This window comes from Lepidochelys kempii, chromosome 4, assembly GCF_965140285.1.
Source record: "Lepidochelys kempii isolate rLepKem1 chromosome 4, rLepKem1.hap1, whole genome shotgun sequence".
In the NCBI taxonomy this organism is placed as follows: Eukaryota; Metazoa; Chordata; order Testudines; family Cheloniidae; genus Lepidochelys; species Lepidochelys kempii.
Genome location: NC_136383.1, coordinates 62,662,303 through 62,682,626, shown reverse-complemented (window position 1 = coordinate 62,682,626; position 20,324 = coordinate 62,662,303). Strand labels below are relative to the sequence as shown.

Below are 20,324 nucleotides of genomic sequence, written 5' to 3'. Positions count from 1 at the left end.
CTAAGAATTTAATCTGCAGACACTTGTATTTAGGCATATTTGAAATTTTTTTCTAGGCTAACCTGAAATAATCAATTTAATTCACTGACTACAGTTAATCCCTCTGGTTAATTTAGATGAAAAATGTGAAACATATTTTGACAAGAGAAGTTTATGTATCCTAAACACTGAGGTTGTTTTGCTTGATAAAAATAAACTGTATATGTTGTTGTGTGTGTTCAGTTAAAATTCCAGTTGCCATGCTAATGAAGCTTGAGACAAACTCATGAGCAAAAAGTGAATTACCTAATAAATAAGCAATATATCATTCACCATTTTCTAACACTCAAAATTCACCATTAATAAGAATTTGAAAATATTAAGTTAGATAATTTCTTAATTAAATGTATACAATTATAGTATACCCTTGTAGTAGCAAAAAGATGTACCCAATCTAGTGTACAGGCTCCATTTACTTAAAATGTTTTAATGATTTTTAAAGGTGCAATGAGAATGCACCTTTCTTTAGAAAATAAATGAAGTACAAATAAAGTTGATTAAAATTGATTATTTAAATTGAGGCGTCCCACTTGGTAATTCAAATCATGATTCAAATCAATCCACCCAGCACCCCAGGCAAGTGGGGAAAAGTCTGACACTCCCAAGAAGTGGAGGGAGAAACTGGTTTGGGCCCCTGGATCAGTTAGATTTTTCTGTAAAATGTGACAAGGTTTCCCCACGGCCATTGCTATTCCCTCCTAGCTCCAAGGCCTCAATAGCCAATTTGGTTCTACTAAAATTACCCCTATATCCACTCTCTCACCATAGATTGTTAACAACCTTGGCTAGTGAGGGGAAACAAGGGAGTTTTTCCTGTTGATGGACAGGGCCTGAATTTTTCTCTGAATTCTTTATGAACAGAGGGGGCTGTGACCATTCCTTCCCCTGGCAATAGACTATCCGCTCCTGTATCAAACAGTCCACTTTGATGTTGAGAACCTCTCTGATCTGCATCTCCTACATCAAGAAAAAGTTTCTACTCACTGGAAGGGCACTTTTGCTTCCTTGTGCAATGAGAAGCTTATTGGGCCTCACTACTTATTAATACATCCTACTGCTGAAATATTGTCCACTGTATCACATGGCTTTCCATGAGAAGATCCTGCAACCTTAAAAAAGCCAGATGCCTGCCCTTAGTTCTAGGATCTCAATCTTCAGTTATTGAGCCTCTTGGTCTTACTTGTCATAAATCAATCTGCAGAATAGAGAAACCAAGAGAAGGTACAGAATAGGAAAATCACTACTTCTGGAGCTAAGGTTTAAAAAATGTGAAATATTAATAAAGGAAACTGATAAGTTCTTCTCTAGCCTCTGCTCTGCTAGCAGAGTTCTGTGTGATGCGCAGGCTGGGATTAAGGAATTATAGGAGACTCTGGTTTCTCAGTGACAGTGCAATTTTACTAGCACGTAAATTCAACTTTGATTTGAGTGTGGGGCAAAGGTTGAAATCCATTCCTCCTTTAGTCAGACAAATTCACCCTTCCGTAGTAGCTGTATGGCTGAATTTTCAGTAGATAAACAAGTAACACAATCCTCTTGCAAAAGCCGGCACAGTGTTTCCAGTAACAAATGTATGTGTTTTGTTATAATATAATTAAAGCTCTTTCATAATAGGCAGTTGATTACTTCCTTCCTATATATGAAGTTTCTGACCAGTACTGTGGGTGTGCTGATATTTATTTGAATGTTACATCTATCTCCTACATCACAACATAATTTAGTCAACCAAGTTCAGAACCAAAACCAACCTCAAAAAACCCAAAACTTTAAGATAGTATTTTTCAGTAGTGAACAAAGCTATTTTAGAAGAAAAGTTTGCTGTTTAAAAAAATCCACAAAAACAATTCATCTCCAAAAATGGTTTACAAACTAACAGGCACAAAAAGAGTGTTACTATCCTGGAAAATGCTATAAACCTGAATCTGGATGAAGTCAGCCTTTTCTATGTATGGTATTGTAAACAGAAGCTCTCTACTAGGAATTCTCTGTGTTAATAAAGTTAACAGGACAAGTTCCACACATTCCTTAGAAAGAATCTCTTGACTTAATTCCAATTTACAAGCCAAAGCCATGCATCAATGTATCAGGCCACGATGATCTTTGTTTACAAGTTAGAAGGTCAATTTAAGCCTAGTATTCTCAAACATGAATAAGTGCGCTAAAAATGTTACATACAATTTCATAATAATTAATACTGCAACAGTTTGTGAGTGATCAAAGCTCACCTTCCAACAAAGTGAAGTGAATTCTGTACCTACATACAAGTTGCAAAATATATTCTGACTGTTCTTGGAGAAAAAAAAAAATCAATACTTGGATAAAACTGCATAAAATGACATGTGAAGGACAAAGTAACAGTCTATAGACTAAAGCATCCAGACCATAGATCTGATTTGTGTCAAAGTTAATTCAATGCATTAAAAAAGGTAACAAAAGTAATTTGGCTTGCCCCTCTATGCTAGTTTTTGCACTGTAACATAGTAATTATTCTCTATTAAAAATCTAATGTTTTTACAAAATTGAAATATTAATTTAAGGAAATTGAATGTCAAATAAACCAACCACATAAACTTTACTTGATAGTACCACTGCTGCATTAATACTGAAACATAAAAGCTCCCCCTCCCCAGCCACCCCACTCCTAGAGCCCGGCTCTCTCTCCAACATCCTGCTCCAGTCGCCCCCTCCCCCATCCCTAGAGCCCTGCTCAGCTGGCAGAGGGAGAGTAATAGAGAGAACAGCCAGGTACGGGGTGGGGAGAGAAGAGGAGTGGGAGCAGGGCCTCAAGGGAAAGAAGTGGAACAAGGGATGGGGCCTCAGGGGAAGAGGCGGAGCAGGTACCAGCGCTCAGTGTCTGGTTTTCATAAATGAGAAAGTTGGCCACCCCTACTTCTCTCTAAAGTTCATAAGACTATCAGAACCAGAACAGCATCACCTACTGCAGTGATTGTGATGGTATAGGACTAATTAAGATTGTGCACTAATTTTACTCAGGACCACGTACAGTAACTCCTCACTTAAAGTTGTCCCGGTTAACGTTTCATTGCTGATCAATTAGAGAACATGAAATGTTTAAAGTTGCACAATGCTCCCTTATAACATTGTTTGGCAGCTGCCTGCTTTGTCCACTGCTTGCAAGAAGAGCAGCCCGTTCGAGCTAGCTGGTGGGGGCTTGGAACCAGGGTGGGCCGCCAGCCCCCTATCAGCTCCCCACTCCCCTAAGTTCCCTGTGTGGCAGCGCGCAGCAGGCTATCAATTGCCAGGCAGTTCAGCTGTTCCTCCCGCCACTGCTGTGTGCTGCTCCTGCCCTCTGCCTTGGAGCTGCTCCCCAAGCCTCCTGCTTGCTGTGCAGAGGTGGGGAGGAAAGGAGTGCTAATGTCAGGGTGTCCCCTGCCCCCCGCTCCTGTACCTTATCTCCACAGAGCAGGAGGGGTGACACAACAGGGCTCAGGATGGAGGGAGCTTGCTGACAGCAGCTGCTGTCTCATCTTGCTGATCTACTTTAAAAGGCAGTGTACTTAGAATGGGGTCAGAGTACTTAAAGAGGCAAGGTGTGTGTGTGTCTGTCTCGCACTCTCACACACAAACACAGGCGTCTCTGTCTCTCTCTGCCATGCTGTGTCTCCTTCCTCCATTCATTCTTCCTTGTAGAGTGTGAGGCTACATTAACAAAAATGTGTTAACCCTTGAGGGCTCAGCTGAGTGCTAGTTCATCATTTAGCAGTAAGGCATTCCCTAGGAAATATCCCACCCTCTGACTCCACCATCTTAACCAAGCTTCACAATAATCATTGCTGTGTACAGTATTAAATTGTTGGTTTAAAACTTATACTCTGTGTGTGTGTGTTTTGTCTGGCGGAAAAAATTCCCCCCATCCCCACCACCACCACATTTACATTAATTCTTATGAGGAAATTGGATTTGCTTAACATCGTTTCGCTTAAAGTAGCATTTTTCAGGAACATAACTACCACGTTAAGTGAGGAGTTACTGTAACAGTGAAAGACACTTAAATGCATAACACTTTCAATTCTGTAGCAACCAGTCCAAATGTTTAAAATGTGGGCAAAAGCACTCCCAGCAAGAGTGGGAGAAAGCAATAGGAGATACACATAGAACATGAGCCACTAGTATACTATATTATAAATTATTTTACGAAAAAATAAATAAAATGTGGCCTCTTTTATACAATTAGTAAAAAAGTGGGAAGATCTGAGGTTACATGCATGTAACTGACCTGATTTAAATAAATCCTTGAATATTTTTTCCTAGTTGGCATTATATTCTATGGACACATCAGGAAATATTTTAAAAATTTAGAAGTGTTTAACCGATTTCTAGATTGCCACTAACTTAACCCTTCACAGTATGGTACCGCTATATCCTCGAACACCTCTTCACCCAGGGCAGGATTTACACTTTACATACCCCTAGGCACAGCATCTTCAGCGCCCCTCTTCCCCCCTCTGCCTATAGCTGACCTTCATAGTTTTCCATAAAAAATTAAACAAGAAATATAAAAAATAATTTAAATACTTTTTAACTTTTAGGCACCCCTAGAACACCAGCACCTCTAGTCTCGTGCCTAACTGGAATCCAGCCTTGTCTTCACCTATAACTTATGTTAACGTAAATTATTTTTATTAAAACATTTATTTTCAGAAGTGCTCAATTCTCTTGACACTTTTTTTCAATTAAAACTAAAGATGATGTATTGCACTTGCAAATGAACAGGTATTTAAATATGATGGAAAGTGGTATTATAACTGCTCCTATAGTGGCCAAGGACTCCTAGCTTTGCTTCAGGCCGCCCTTTGCTAACACTACTCAAACCATGTGATTTTTACAGAATAGCAGTAGTAACACTACTCATGTCAAACTGTACACATCAGTTATAAGAAATCATGTCGCCAGCAATTCAGTTTTAATTAAGTTTAGAATCTAGTGCTGCAACATCCAAACAGCTATTTTTAGCACACAGACTTGAAGAGTCCTCCAAAAGGCAGTGCAGACATACCCTTAGGGCTTGTCTACACTTACATTTTATAGTGCTCTAACTTGTTGGCTCAGGGGTGTGAAAAATCACCCCCCTGAGTGCCACAAGTCTGAGCGCTTTAAAGTGCTAGTGTGGACAGGCTAATCCCCTCGTGGAGGTGGATTACCAGGAGCGCTGGGAGACCTCTCTCCCAGCGCTCGCGCGCAACCACACTCGCACTTCAAAGCGTTGACACAGGAGCACTCCCACAGCAGCACTTCGAAGTTTCCGGTGTAGCCATGCCCTTAGTGACCGCCTACAAAAAGTTTGGTTTAAGTGACTTGCTCACACAGGAGCTTTGTGGCACAAGTAGGGATAAAATCATTCTCCAACGCAGTATTCAACTGCCTTAGCCACGAGATCATCTCACCCTTTTCTCCCATGCATGCTCCTGCATCACTCACCACACACTTCGCAACTTCAGAAACAAATGAGGCAGGACAATATAGACAATAACCTCGCTGACTACACAACTGATTCATTCCCAGCACACAGTCCATTGCGGGAACTGAATGAGGCAGGGGTCCTATAGAAAAACAGTTTGTGATCATGTAATTAAAGACTGTATCATAATACATACAGAGCAGGGGGCCAAATTAATGTTGCAAGGGCAAATACAGCTGTAGCATTTTCTAACTTCTGAATATGATAGAATATACCTGTGTTCACACCCTATACACTGTTATAATGTTTGTACGAAGTATGCCTTGTAAAGTATCATTTGAAAACTCAATTTGCTGATCAATGATATCATGGCAAAATGCACGCAGCAGCGTTATATATGAAGTTATAAACGAGCTGAAATCGTAACTAAAAGTACAGTAGAACCTCAGAGTTACAAACACCTCAGGAATGCAGGCTGTAACTCTGAGATGTTTAACTCTGAACAAAATGTTATGGTTGTTCTTTCAGAAGTTTACAACTGAATATTGAGTTAATACAGCTTTCAAACTTCACTTTGACGAAGGAAAACATTGCTTTCCCTTTTTTTAGTAGTTTACATTTAGCATAGTACTGTACAGTATTTGCTTCTTTTTTTTTTCCATCTCTGCTGCAGCCTGATTGCTTAGTTCCAGTTCCAAATGCGGCATGTGGTTGACTGGTAAATTCATAACTCTGGTGTTCGTAACCCTGAGGTTCTACTGTATGTTTCTCAGATAAACCTGGGGAGTGGCCAAACCAGTTCCTCAGAGACAAAGGGCAAGCTGATGCCTCAGCCAGGTGTCACCTAGGCCAATGGAGCATTACCTGCTTAATGGCCATTCTTTGGCAGGAAAGGGGTCAAGGGCAAAATTCTACATTTTGGCAAAGAACCAGTTTCCTTCTGCACAGATTGCTTGTCACCTTGCTCCCAGCTGGAAATGCTTCTCAAAGTGGGACAGGACTATAAAAAGAAGGGGCAGACACCACAAAACACTCCTCTCTCCGCCCCCCCTTGCCCATCTTATTCACTGCACCTGAAGAGACAAAGGAAGTAGCTGTTGGGGAGGGGTCCTGACCTGAGAGTTTGGTCAGCTGCTAAAGCTTGTGATGAGAAAGTTTTCGTTGCTTAAGTAGATACTAGTAATCTTTATTTTTCTTGTAAACATTTCTGACTTTCATGTCTGATTACTTGTACTCACTTGTACAATCTGTTTTATTATTTTATCTAACCCAGTGTGTTCAAGTTCAAGTGTGGGGGTAACTCCATTTGGGGAAACAAGATATGTGCATATTATTGCCTTTAAGGAACAACAGACTTAACATATTTGTATTGACCAGGTGAGGGAAGACCTGTATAGGACATACGTTTCTGGGAAAAATCTGGGACTGGGAGTGTGTTGGAGTCACTTTGTGGTAAGAGCCAAGGTGTGGCTGGCTTGCTTGCAGCACACACAGATATAGCTGACAGCGACTTACATGCTGCAGGACAGGAACTGGGTTGTCATAGGGGTTTCTTTAACTCTCTACTCCTTGGGGTATTTTTGTGTGTGTCTGTATTGTTACAGACATACTTGCTGACAGGCATTTTGAAATAAATTACCAAAATAATTGAAACTGGCCTGATTATGGAGTGTTATTTTGACAACTAAAATTTGCAGAATTTTAAAATATTTTGCACTGAATTTTTTTTTGGCATAGAATTGCCCCAGAAGTAAAGAGGTCCTCTGCAGCCAGAACCAACTGCATGAAAAGCTCTGTCCAGACACAAGTTGGAGCTCATGCAGCGTGGTTAACACAGAGCTCTGTTCAGGTGGAGCATACTCAGAGGAGACAATGTTCACAGAACTTTGCTGACATTTTCTAACAAATCAGTCCTCATCATATACAAACAATTATTTTCAGAGACTTAAGTTAGCCAAATTTGGGTAGATTTTAATGAGGATAGCAAATTGTACCTCTCTAAAAACAAGGCAACCCTCATGGAATTTCAAGTCCCTTCTCAAAAACATGGAGGTGCTTACAGGTTCCTAAAATAGCTGTAGGAGTGTAACATTAAGAAAAAGCTTATTTGTTTCCTCAACTTTATTCTCAGAAGCCGTCCATAAAAATTCAACCTGAGACAGATAGCATGGAAAATTTCATCCGAAACAGTTTAAAGTTTGGCAAAGTTACAGCCAACTGAGAACAGGGTCTTAAAATAGAAAGCATTAGACAACCTTAGCTATAGTTGGCACTGCCAGCTCTGCCTCTAATACAAGTTAAAATTTCTGGAAGTATTTAATCTAAAATTATTCACTGAAATATTTCATATAAACTGAATTTATTTAACTAAAATACATGAGTGGTGAAAAAAATCTAGCAACCAATCTTCTACAGAAGTTTATTACTCTGGTTTTAAAAACTCTACATTTACAGCTGATTGTGCTGATAATGCAGATTTTTAATTTACTAAATATTACTGCCAAGTTTATAAGATAAAAGAAATCAAGTATTATTACAAGTATGAAGATATTTATCACCATGATATCTGGGTAAAAAATATTTTCTAAATCACAACTAACAGATGCCTCTTTAGCACATAAATAGCATAATATTAGCGTTAAAATACCATACCTGAGTTGGTGTTCCCTCAGATTAGACAAGGCTTCCATTCCATGTAAATAGGAATACACTATCTCCAAATCCTGCAAACAGATAGAAAACATTTATTATACTTCTTGTATCGGTGTAAGGTATTAAAATTGTTACCATCTTCACAGAGCTCCCAACAGTCTTCTACTGAGTTTGCTCGAAATATTACTAATACATGTTCCAAATAGTCAATGTTTACATTAGGCAGAGCGTGAGAGTTTTGTTAGTGTTCTGCATTTACATACCAGAAACTTCTAATGGAATGTTATACACAAGTATGCTTTCAACGTCACTAAAAGTATAAACAAAAAGAAAATCCTTATGTTTTTGCTGTGGTTCTTCTTGTGTTTGATTTGACTATAAAGACAGAAGTCTGGCCCATGATTTTAGTTGGCTGTTTTATTTAACAATTCAATTAACATCACAATTCCTCCGCTTCCTTCTATTAAGGTATTTTAGGACCTTCATTTCTTTTGTGAAAGCAAGCTCAGGGAAACTCAGTATCTACAACGGAGGGTATGTCTACACGTACAAAACTGCAGCGCAGCTCCAGATATCTGGTGAAGACACTCTATGCCGATAGGAGAGAGCTCTCCTGTCAGCATAATAAAATCACCTCCATGAACAGCAGAAGCTATGTCAACAGGAGAAGCTGCCCACACTGCAGCTTATGTCACTGTAACTTATGTCCCTCACAGGGGTGGTTTATTCACACCCCAAGCAACATAATTTCTGCTGGCGTAAGCTGTAGTGTAGACATATCCTGAGTGTTTTTACTGAGGGGAAAAAATCAACACTTAAAAAAAAAAATGTTAACCTCATGCCCGATAATCTTCTTTCCATCCCAACCCACTTCTCAGTGTTTCTAAAAATAAACACTACTATATGAGAAAGCACAGTTACAATCCTAATTACATGAGAAAGCTTGAAAGCCAGGGCAATGAGACGATCAACCAAATGAATTACCATAGCCCTCAGATATCCAATTCACTAAAATAGTAATGTTTAAGAAGATAAAAAGCTACTAAACGTGCCAAGATTTAATTACGGGAATACCAGCCTGAAGTTACAGAATTTGGATCATATCCTAATCGTCATCCTCTAAAAAACAGTACACCAAGGACACTTCATTCAGGCTCATTCCATGCCACAGCTGGCACTATTTCACTATGGTGGAGGGTTTGATATTGTTGTAACTGTCCACTTTTTAAATGGAACTTAGTCATAGGGGACAATCACTTGTCTACTCTTCTTAAGAAAACCACAACAGAAGCTTGCTACCTGAGGTTGTGGCAGACATGACTTCAACTATAGAAAGGAAATGCAAAAGTAAGATTTCTTTTCTAAAGTAGACAGTTGAGAATCAGTCAACATCAAAACCACATACCCAGCTAGCCCATTGCAAAAGACTATGTTAAACAGGTGATAAGCCATCAATATGTAATGTGGGGACATTTTTGTTCTTGTTGGTTTGGTGGTTTCTTTCTTAAAAAAAATTGATATACATCCTGCTATATATTTTTGAGAATGCAAGGTTGAAGAAATATGCCTTGCACCTGGAGTAGAAAATGCAAGGTTTTTGATGGTCCTTAGTTCCTGTGGGAGCTTGTTCCTTAGGTCTTAGACTGCCCTGGGAAAAGTCTGCCTCCTGCAAAAGACTAGCTTTTGCCCTTATGGCAACCAGTTCCATTGTGCCTAAGGAGAAGAGCTGTTTACCAGAGTCTTCATCCCAGAGTTTTAGGTCATCTTTTAGATATGCTGTGCCCAGGTCACTGAACAATTTTAAGATAAAACGCTGGGACCTTAAACTTGATTCAATATTCTACAGAAAGCCACTGCAGAGACAGAACAGGATTGATGTGCTCACAGTAGCCCATGTTGCTGAGGAGATGAGCTGTAGCATTCTGTAGCAGCTGGAGTTTTCTACAGACTGATGGCTTCATGGCTAGGTGTACTGCATTGCTACAATCCAGATGGGAGTTGATGAAAGTGTATAACTGAGGCCAGGTCATCATCCACCAGGATGGGATAGATTCTCAGGTCAACCAGAGGACTTTCTTCTGCCCCCAGCATAATCTCTGCCTTGCTTGGGTTGAGCTTCCACCAGCTGCTCTCCATCTATGAGCTGTATCTCATCTAAGCTATGGACCATCTTTGTGGTAGCAGTATGATCGTATATGCTGAAAGATAAGTAGAGCTGTCTCTCATCTATATCCTGCTGGCACTTGAGTCCATGTCGTCAGTTCACCTAGTGGCTGCATGCAGATGCTGAATAGGACTAAAGAGCTACTGAACCTTGAATGCACCTGATGAAGTGAGCTGTAACTCACGAAAGCTTATGCTCAGATAAATTGGTTAGTCTCTAAGGTGCCACAAGTACTCCTTTTCTTTTTGCGTATACAGACTAACACGGCTGCTACTCTGAAACCTGAACTTTGTGAAACTCCACAAGTGAAGAATCTAGTGCTACATGTCCAGTTTCCATTTACTGCCCTTTGGGTGGGACTCAGAGCAGTTTGGCACATTCATCTGGACCACTGCCACCTTTCTCAATTGGGATCACCAGTACCTCATGGTCAAATGCTTCTGAGAGGTCCATGAGAATGGATGTTTGGCCACCAACTTCATCTTCTCTCCCAACCCCAACAAGCTCCTAGCAGAAACTAACATTAAAATGATGTGCTGACAAGATGTGTCATAATAAATTAAGATGAAACAGAAATCTCTTCACACAATTCAGAGATATTCCAAGAATCATATTTTAACTGAAGGTCAAAGTCAAGACCTGTATTAAAGCCATCACAATAGATTAAAATTAAGATTTTTTTTAAAAGGTGGATGACTTTTTAAAAGCAGAATTTTACTTAGGTATTCACCAAATCAAAATCAGAATTGTTAATACTTACTGAATGGTAGTTCCTTTCCAAAAAAGGAAAAAAGACAACTGGAGTGAGATAGAGATTTTAAAGGGTAAATTTATATTTAGAGCACCTATGCCTACCACATTCTGAAGGTACTTTGTGCATAGTAAGAGATTAAACAGACTTACACAAAAACAACAAGGGTCCAAAGAGGCTATAAAGGTCAGCATTGCATAGCCGAAGAAGGGCTGATAGATTGTTGAAAGAATAAACTGAAAAACACTGACGTTTAAGTGCGAACCTAAACTTGAGGAATATATAGCATGAAGGGGAAGTTCCAAATATTTGTCTCTGCAATTTCAATAGTAAATTTGCTCACTTTACAAGTAAAGGAATGGATTTAGTGCTCAATCCTTCTAATTTCTCATTTATTTGTGGGCTTGGGGGGGGTGGATTTCTGCTTCACAAATTTGTACTTGATGGTGCAGAAGCCATATTTACATGGCACCACGATGGCTGCTGCCTGGGGCAAAAAGGCGAGAAAAATATGGAGACAGCCCACAATCAGGGGTCTGAAAATTGTCTATATTTTGGCATGTGAAAAACAAGCAGGAATGAAATAGCCAGTACATCCAAGCAGCAGAATCCTATGAAAACAAAACAAACTATTGAACACGAATTTCAGCTGATGCTTGATTTAACACCATTGCATGACCAATTCCTTGCAACACTGCTGTAACCTATTTTACAAGCAGTGTCTTTCAAGAGAACGAAGCTGCTAATAGGAAAGAGCTCCCCCTGGCATTCACAAAGAAAATAAAGTAAAAAAAGCAAAATCTTTTCACAATATTCTCCCTTAACTTGTCAAGCTCTGTTAAACCCATAGAATGCTACAATTTATGGAATGATGCAGCAGAGCCAGACATGAGGCTGAATTCATTTATATCTGTTACCAATATATACTGTCAAGCTTCAGAGGGATAGCAGTGTTAGTCTGGATCTGTAAAAGCGGCAAAGAGTCCTGTAGCACCTTAGAGACTAACCAATTTATTTGAGCATAAGCTTTTGTGAGCTACAGCTCACTTCATCGGATGCATACTGTGGCGTTATGAAGTGAGCTATAGCTCACGAAAGCTTATGCTCAAATAAATTGGTTAGTCTCTAAGGTGCCACAAGTACTCCTTTTCTTTTTGCGAATACAGACTAACATGGCTGTTACTCTGAAAAGAGTCCTGTGGCACCGTATAGATGAACAAACGTTCCAACGAAGTGGGCATTCACCCATGAAAGCTCATGCTCGTCTGTTCGTCTATAAGGTGCCACAGGAGTCTTTGCTGCTTTTACAATATATACTGTGTACACTTGTGTGTGGTTTGGAACACTGCAGTGCTAACAGGAGAAAAACTCAGTTATAACTTTAAAAATTCAGGAAAAAGTTAACTGTAAAATCCTCATTGAACATTATATCCACCACAATCTCTCACCAACAAGAGGATAACTATACAGTCCCTGAAATTCAATCACCAGACAGCAATCAAATCAGCAGACAGAGGGAGTGTCATTGCAGTCCTTAAGCGTGATGACTGTGTCATGAAGGCTAGCAGACAACACCCTGACTCCATGGGTTCTTACCCATGAAAGCTTATGCCCAAATAAATCTGTTAGTCTTCAAGGTGCCACCGGACTCCTCATTTTTGCACCTACTATAAAGAACTAAAACCAATAGTAAAAGTTCTATAGTCATATAAATGAGAAGAAAACAAAGAAAGAATAAGTGGGACCGCTAAACACTGAGGATGGAGTGGAGGTCGAGGATAATCTAGGCATGGCCCAATATCTAAACAAATACTTTGCCTCAGTCTTTAATAAGACTAAAGAGAATCATAGGGATAATGGTAGCATGACAAAGGGGAATGAGGATATGAGGATATGGAGGTAGACATCACCATATTTGAGGTAGAAGCGAAACTCAACAGCTTAATGGGACTAAATCGGGGGGGCCCAGATAATCTTCATCCAAGAATATTAAAGGAATTGGCACAAGAAATTGCAAGCCCTTTAGCAAGAATTTTTAATGAATCTGTAAACTCAGGGGTTGTACCGTATGATTGGAGAATTGCTAACATAGTTCCTATTTTTAAGAAAGGGAAAAAAGGTGATCCGGGTAATTATAGGCCTGTTAGTTTGACATCTGTAGTATGCAAGGTCTTGGAAAAAATTTTGAAGGAGAAGGTAGTTAAGGACATTGAAGTCAATGGTAAATGGCACAAAATACAACATGGTTTTACAAAAGGTAGATCGTGCCAAACCAACCTGATCTCCTTCTTTGAGAAAGTAACAGATTTTTTAGGCAAAGAAAACTCAGTGGATCTAATTTACCTAGATTTTAGTAAGGCATTTGATACCGTGCCACATGGGGAATTATTAGTTAAATTGGATAAGATGGGGATCAATAGGAAAATTGAAAGGTGGATAAGGAATTGGTTAAAGGGGAGACTACAACGGGTCCTACTGAAAGGTGAACTGTCAGGCTGGAGGGAGGTTACCAGTGGAGTTCCTCAAGGATCGGTTTTGGGACCAATCTTATTTAATCTTTTTATTACTGACCTTGGCACAAAAAGTGGGAGTGTGCTAATAAAGTTGCGGATGATACAAAGCTGGGAGGTATTGCCAATTTAGAGAAGGACAGGGATACCCTACAGGAGGATCTGGATGACCTTGTAAACTGAAGTAATAGTAATAGGATGAAATTTAATAGTTAGAAGTGTAAGGTCATGCATTTAGGGATTAATAACAAGAATTTTAGTTATAAGCTAGGGACGCATCAATTAGAAGTAACGGAGGAGGAAAAGGACCTTGGAGTATTGGTTGATCATAGGATGACTATGAGCCGCCAATGTGATATGGCTGTGAAAAAAGCTAATGCGGTCTTGGGATGCATCAGGAGAGGTATTTCCAGTAGGGATAAGGAGGTTTCAGTACCGTTATACAAGGCACTAGTGAGACCTCACCTGGAATACTGTGTGCAGTTCTGGTCTCCCATGTTTAAGAAGGATGAATTCAAACTGGAACAGGTACAGAGAAGGGCTACTAGGATGATCCAAGGAATGGAAAACTTGTCTTATAAAAGGAGACTCAAGGAGCTTGGCTTGTTTAGCCTAACTAAAAGAAGGTTGAGGGGAGATATGATTGCTCTCTATAAATATATCAAAGGGATTAATAACAGAGAGGGAGAGGAATTATTTAAGCTCAGTACCAACGTGGACACAAGAACAAATGGATATAAACTGGCCACTAGGAAATTTAGACTAGAAATTAGATGAAGGTTTTTAACCATCAGAGGAGTGAAGTTTTGGAATAGCCTTCCAAGGGAAGCAGTGGGGGCAAAAGATCTATCTGGCTTTAAGATTAAACTAGATAAGTTTATGGAGGAGATGGTATGATAGGATAACATGGTTTTGGTAATTAAATATTCATGGTAAATAGGCCTAATGGCCTGTGATGGGCTATCAGATGGGGTGAGATCCGAGTTACCCAGGAAAGAATTTTCTGTAGTATCTGGCTGATGAATCTTGCCCATATGCTCAGGGTTTAGCTGATCGCCATATTTGGGGTCAGGAAGGAATTTTCCTCCAGGGCAGATTGGAAGAGGCCCTGGAGGTTTTTCACCTTCCTCTGTAGCATGGGGCACGGGTCACTTGCTGGAGGATTCTCTGCTCCTTGAAGTCTTTAAACTACGATCTGAGGACTTCAATAGCACAGATATAGGTGTGAGGGGTTTTTTTGTAGGAGTGGTGGGTGAAATTCTGTGGCCTGCGTTGTGCAGGAGATCAGACTAGATGATCATAATGGTCCCTTCTGACCTAAATATCTATGAATCTATGAACTCAAAGATAACCCCACACCACAGTTCACCCAGGAATTTAAGGATACCATCAAATCCTTCCCCAAACTCTTCCCAGAAAAACACTACAACCTCATCCCCCACAACTTCTATATGCTCCCCAAGATACCCAAACAAGGAAACCCAGGCAGACCCATCATGCACTCTTACTGAAGGAATACCAAAGCTCAGAAGCCATCCTCAAACCACTCACCACACAAAAGGCCAGCTTCCTCCAAGACTCTACCAACTTCATCTAGAAACTCTGCAACAACAGCCTCCCCCAAAACATCATGCTTGCCACCATGGAGATGATCTCCCTACACACCAGCATTCCTCACTATTACTGCATCACTGCCTGCCTCAAAAAAATCTACAAGATAACGTACAACACTCAGAAATCGACCCTAACCATATCACCCACTTATCCATTTCATCCTCACCTGCAACAACTTTACATTTAACAAACAAACACTTTGTCCAACTTGTGTGTAACTCAGACACTCTGGTTCCCAGACTTGAAGGACAACTCTGAAGCTTAAAAGTTGGTCCCTTCCACCAACAGAAGCTGATCCAAGAAAAAGCTATTAGCTCACCCAACTGGTCTCTCAGAAATTCAGTCAATTTTCTCGTTTCACCAGGAGGCAACAGGCTCAGAGCATTCAGAGAGCCAGCTGCTATCTCAGAAAGTTTTCCACTTAGCTCAGAAAAAGCTAGAGCTCCAATTTCTGTGGTCCAGAGGATAGAGGGAAGTACAAACTTTAAATACTTTCACATAAGTGTCCATTAACTCATCTTTTTATCCATGAGATATTTGTTTAAAAATTCCTTTTCAAATATTTGTATAGCAGCCTTTTTAACATTATGTATTCACAAAAGGCACAGGAGCGCCACAAACTCTGAATTATACTGAAGTTACAGAAGTCATTTTATAAAACAACAGTGTAAACAATTACTATAAAAACCTATTAATTTTGATATTCCATACATAACTGCCAAAATATTAAGGACTATAACTCTCAGTAAAACTGCTTTATTTTGTCCTTCAAAAATATATTATGCAAATACATCCTACATTTATGAACATTTGACCAGAACAGTTGGGCAAAATCCCTATCTTGCTGATGTTAAGCAGCTACTGAACTCAGCTACATTGAGCTTTATACAACTGTTCCCAATGAACAAGTCATTTCTGAAAATTGTTCTACAAATCAATCCACAGCCTATACAAAAAAAGTGTGCAGTTAACAGTCGGTTTGCTCTATTAGTTTCCATAATGTAAACACAACTCAAATTACCACAAGGTGGCAGACTGAGCCATCTATATCCTTCAAGAAGTTCAGAGATAAATACACCTCCCCCACCTTTTAGACACACGGTTCTCCATCAGTTTTCCGATTAGAACTACATGTACATATCAAGAAGAGTGAGCTTTGCTTCTGTTCCCAGTGGGAATAAAATCACAGTTTACATAGCTATGTAAATATTCTGCCAGAACTGTCACTTACTACACAAAGGTTTCAGAGTAGCAGCCGTGTTAGTCTGTGTCCGCAAAAAGGAAAGGAGTACTTGTGGCACCTTAGAGACTAACCAATTTATTTGAGCATAAGCTTTCGTGAGCTACAGCTCACTTTGTTGGGTGCATTCAGTGGAAAATACAGTGTGGAGATTTATATACATAGAGAACATGAAACAATGGGCGTTACTATACACACTGTAATGAGAGTGATCAGGTAAGGTGAGCTATTACCAGCAGGATAGTGGGGGGACCTTTTGTAGTGATAATCAAGGTGGGCCATTTCCAGCAGTTGACAAGAATGTCTGAGGAACAGCGGGGGGAGGAATAAACATGGAGAAATAGTTTTACTTTGTGGAATGACCCATCCACTCCCAGTCTTTATTCAAGCCTAAGTTAATTGTATCCAGTTTGTAAATTAAGTCCAATTCAGCAGTCTCTCGTTGAAGTCTGTTTTTGAATTTTTTTTGTTGAAGAATTGCAACTTTTAGGTCTGTAATCGAGTTACCAAAGAGATGGAAGTGTTCTCCGACTGCCTTTTGAATGTTAAATTCTTGACGTCTGATTTGTGTCCATTTATTCTTTTACGTAGAAACTGTCCAGTTTGGCCAACGAACATGGCAGAGAGGCATTGCTGTCACATATATCATATTGGTAGATGTGCAGGTGAACGAGCCTCTGATAGTGTGGCTGATGTGATTAGGCCCTATGATGGTGTCCCCTGAATACATATGTGGACACAGTTGGCAATGGGCTTTGTTGCAAGGATAGGTTCCTGGGTTAGTGGTTCTGTTGTGTGGTTGCTGGAGAGTATTTGCTTCAGGTTGGGGGCTGTCTGTAATCAAGGACTGGCCTGTCTCCCAAGATCTGTGAGAGTGATAGGTCGTCCTTCAGAATAGGTTGTAGATCCTTGATGATGCGTTGGAGAGGTTTTAGTTGGGGGCTGAAGGTGACGGCTAGTGGCGTTCTGTTGTTTTCTTTGTTGGGCCTGTCCTATAGTAGGTGACTTCTGGGTACTCTTCTGGCTCTGTCAATCTGTTTCTTCACTTCCGCAGGTGGGTATTGTAGTTGTAAGAATGCTTGATAGAGATCTTGTAGGTGTTTGTCTCTGTCTGAGGGGTTGGAGCAAATGCGGTTGTATCGTAGAGCTTGGCTGTAGAAAATGGATCGTGCGGTGTGGCCTGGATGAAAGCTGGAGGCATGTTGGTAGGAATAGCGGTCAGTAGGTTTCCGGTATAGGGTGGTGTTTATGCGACTATTGCTTATTAGCACCGTAGTGTCCAGGAAGTGAATCTCTTGTGTGCACTGGTCCAGGCTGAGGTTGATGGTGGGATGGAAATTGTTGAAATCATGGTGGAATTCCTCAAGGGCTTCTTTTCCATGGATCCAGATGACGAAGATGTCATCAATGTAGCCCAAGTAGAGTAGGGGCATTAGGGGATGAAACTTTGTGAAACTTCACTTGAGTTGACTATAATGATTCAAGTCCTAACCCCAACCCCTACCCGCAGGTTTTGGCAACAGTTAAAATAATTTCCATCGAGACCCCAGAAACAAAAGTAATTTTGAATTTAAAACAACATTTAATTGTTTATATACTACTTTAGATCAAGTAATAGGCAGGAGAGATTGAGGACTGGTCTACACACAAAGTTGTACTGATATAACTAAAGGTATGATTTTACACCCATTCAGTTATATCAGTTTAAGTGTGTGTGTCGATATTCTTGTATCAGTTTAAGGCTAGCTCTATACTACAAAATTTTGCTAGCACAGCTATCTCAGCTAGGAGTGTAAGAAAACAGACCATGTAATCAATACTTATGACAGCAAAACCCCGGTGTAGATGCAACTATACCTACAGAAGAGTGTTTATGTCACCTTAGCTAATGTCATTTGGGGAGGTGACACAGCTGTGTCAGCATCAGAATTCTGTCAGCTTATGTTGTGTCTACTCTGGGGGGTCTGCAGGCACAGCTATACTGGCAAAGGCCTATATCTGGCTTCTACCAGCTTAGCGGTGCACATTAAACAAAAAAACCCTCAGGCTTAAACCAATATAGAAGTGTCCACAGAGAAACATGCACCAGTTTAACTAAACTGTGTTAAAGAGTCCTGACAGAAGAGAGTGCATAAGGGGCAGGAGTTGCCATCCTACAAAACTGGGCAAAGATATGCCGTAAATATACTATTATTGGGCTGAAGTGTGCCCCCCACCTCAACAGCTCACACCAAAGAAAAACCTACCCTCTCTACTGTACATGCAAAAATTGCAAAGCAATACTGGTTTCCATTCCTGTCTGTGGCAGGATGTGAAACTGCTGTCCTAGCTGAACATTTTGTCCTTGCTACAGTAAATCAAAATGCTTCCTTCTAAGAAATTCAGTGCTCTATTGCTAAGACAAAACATACTCCTTTCTTTGCAAGGGAAATGTCAACTATCCATAAAGGAGCAAGAATGAAGCTTCCCAAAATGATAGTTATTCTTTTTATTTCAATTTAAGGCACAAAAATGGAGTACAAGCTTATTTTCTTTTCCATCAATATCTGGAGAAGGTAAGGAACCACTAACTCCAAACCACCTTATGTTGCACTAAATGATTTATTTCTAAACTAGGGATATAGTTTCTATTTTTCAACCTAGTTAACTGATTGCCCATTACCTTGAGTTAACTAATACCTTTGTAAGTGCTAATCCTTACTTTGTCTTCACAAGAAAAAAAATAATTTTAACCTATATTTAGATGACATGTTAAAATCCTAGTGAAAACAAGGCTGTTGAAGTTTAGGTTAAAACTTCAACAGCTTTGTTTTCACTCGGATTTTAACATGTGGTAGCTTAATATGGGTTTAAAATACACTTCTTTCTTCTGCTGAAGACAGCTTGTGTGTCTTGGAACAAATGTCTATGCAGTATCTAGATTAGCATTTGCAAAGGTGTAGGTTAACTCACTCGATTTAATATGCAATCAACTCAAGTTACAACAGGTGAAAAAATAGCCTAGAGGGAATCAACTATGATTACTAGAACCCACTCATCCCTACATACGCACACTGGAAGTAGAAGAGTGCCTACTCTCAATTTTCCAGCGAACAAAACTTTTACACCTAAACTGGCCTAGTCATGTGCATAACACCTTCTCAGTATGCTGCAAATGTCACCTTAGGATGACAACTATGGTACACACACACAGCTGGTACTCAAACACTATTAACAGTTCTTAAATAATGAGCCATAACAAAATATAAGGTGGGGGGGGGAGAGAAGAGCAGGACTAAGAGTTTGTCAAGTATGTTTTGGTTTTTTACGTGTTATGGTTCAATCCTAGATTCTCCTAACTCTTTCTGCCAAGGTTGAGATCTACGGAGTTCAATAAAGTACTGGGTTTTTCAGACAAGTCATTAAAATCTTCCACAGTAGCTTTTTGTTCATGTTGGGGGTTCTTGGAGAAAAGAGGTGCCTCCCCCCTACTGTTGTACTCCACTCCATACGTGGCTGTCTTGAAGTGTTACTCTAAACTGGTTGAATGTATTGACTTTATGTAGGAGTGACACTATAGCCCACAGACACACAGAGGACCAACTGCTGGCAATTAAGGGTTATGGTCTGTTTTTGGAGCTGAATTCCCAGGGTTCTAGGTCACTCCAGTATATACATGTGCACAATTTAGTCAATTGTTTGCAGCATGTGGATTCTTTACAGCTCACATGGACCAACAAACTGTGTTAAAAGATGTTTTATAAATGCATTTTATTGTTGAATTGTAGTTTCCTTTTCCTCCAAATCCTGGTTATAAGTCTCTCCAAACATAACATTTTAATTAACTGGGACACTAATTTGTAAAAAATTTGCAGCTGGTTGTTTAAATATTTGTGTGGGAGGAAGACTGTGAGGGAGGCAGTAGAAAAAGATACAATGTGAAGTTCCCACATACT

At 39.9% G+C, this 20,324-nt stretch overlaps 1 protein-coding gene across 9 annotated transcripts in view; it reads right to left on the bottom strand.

Moving 5' to 3' along the window:
• The window catches only part of RAPGEF2 (Rap guanine nucleotide exchange factor 2), a 307,277-nt gene that overhangs the window by 184,545 nt on the left and 102,408 nt on the right, over nucleotides 1–20,324 (bottom strand). For all 9 annotated transcript variants that reach the window (XM_073341485.1, XM_073341476.1, XM_073341481.1 and 6 more), the window contains exon 2: nucleotides 8,111–8,181. In XM_073341485.1, coding sequence (XP_073197586.1) covers nucleotides 8,111–8,181 — 71 coding nt within the window. The remainder of the gene's footprint in view (nucleotides 1–8,110; nucleotides 8,182–20,324) is intronic.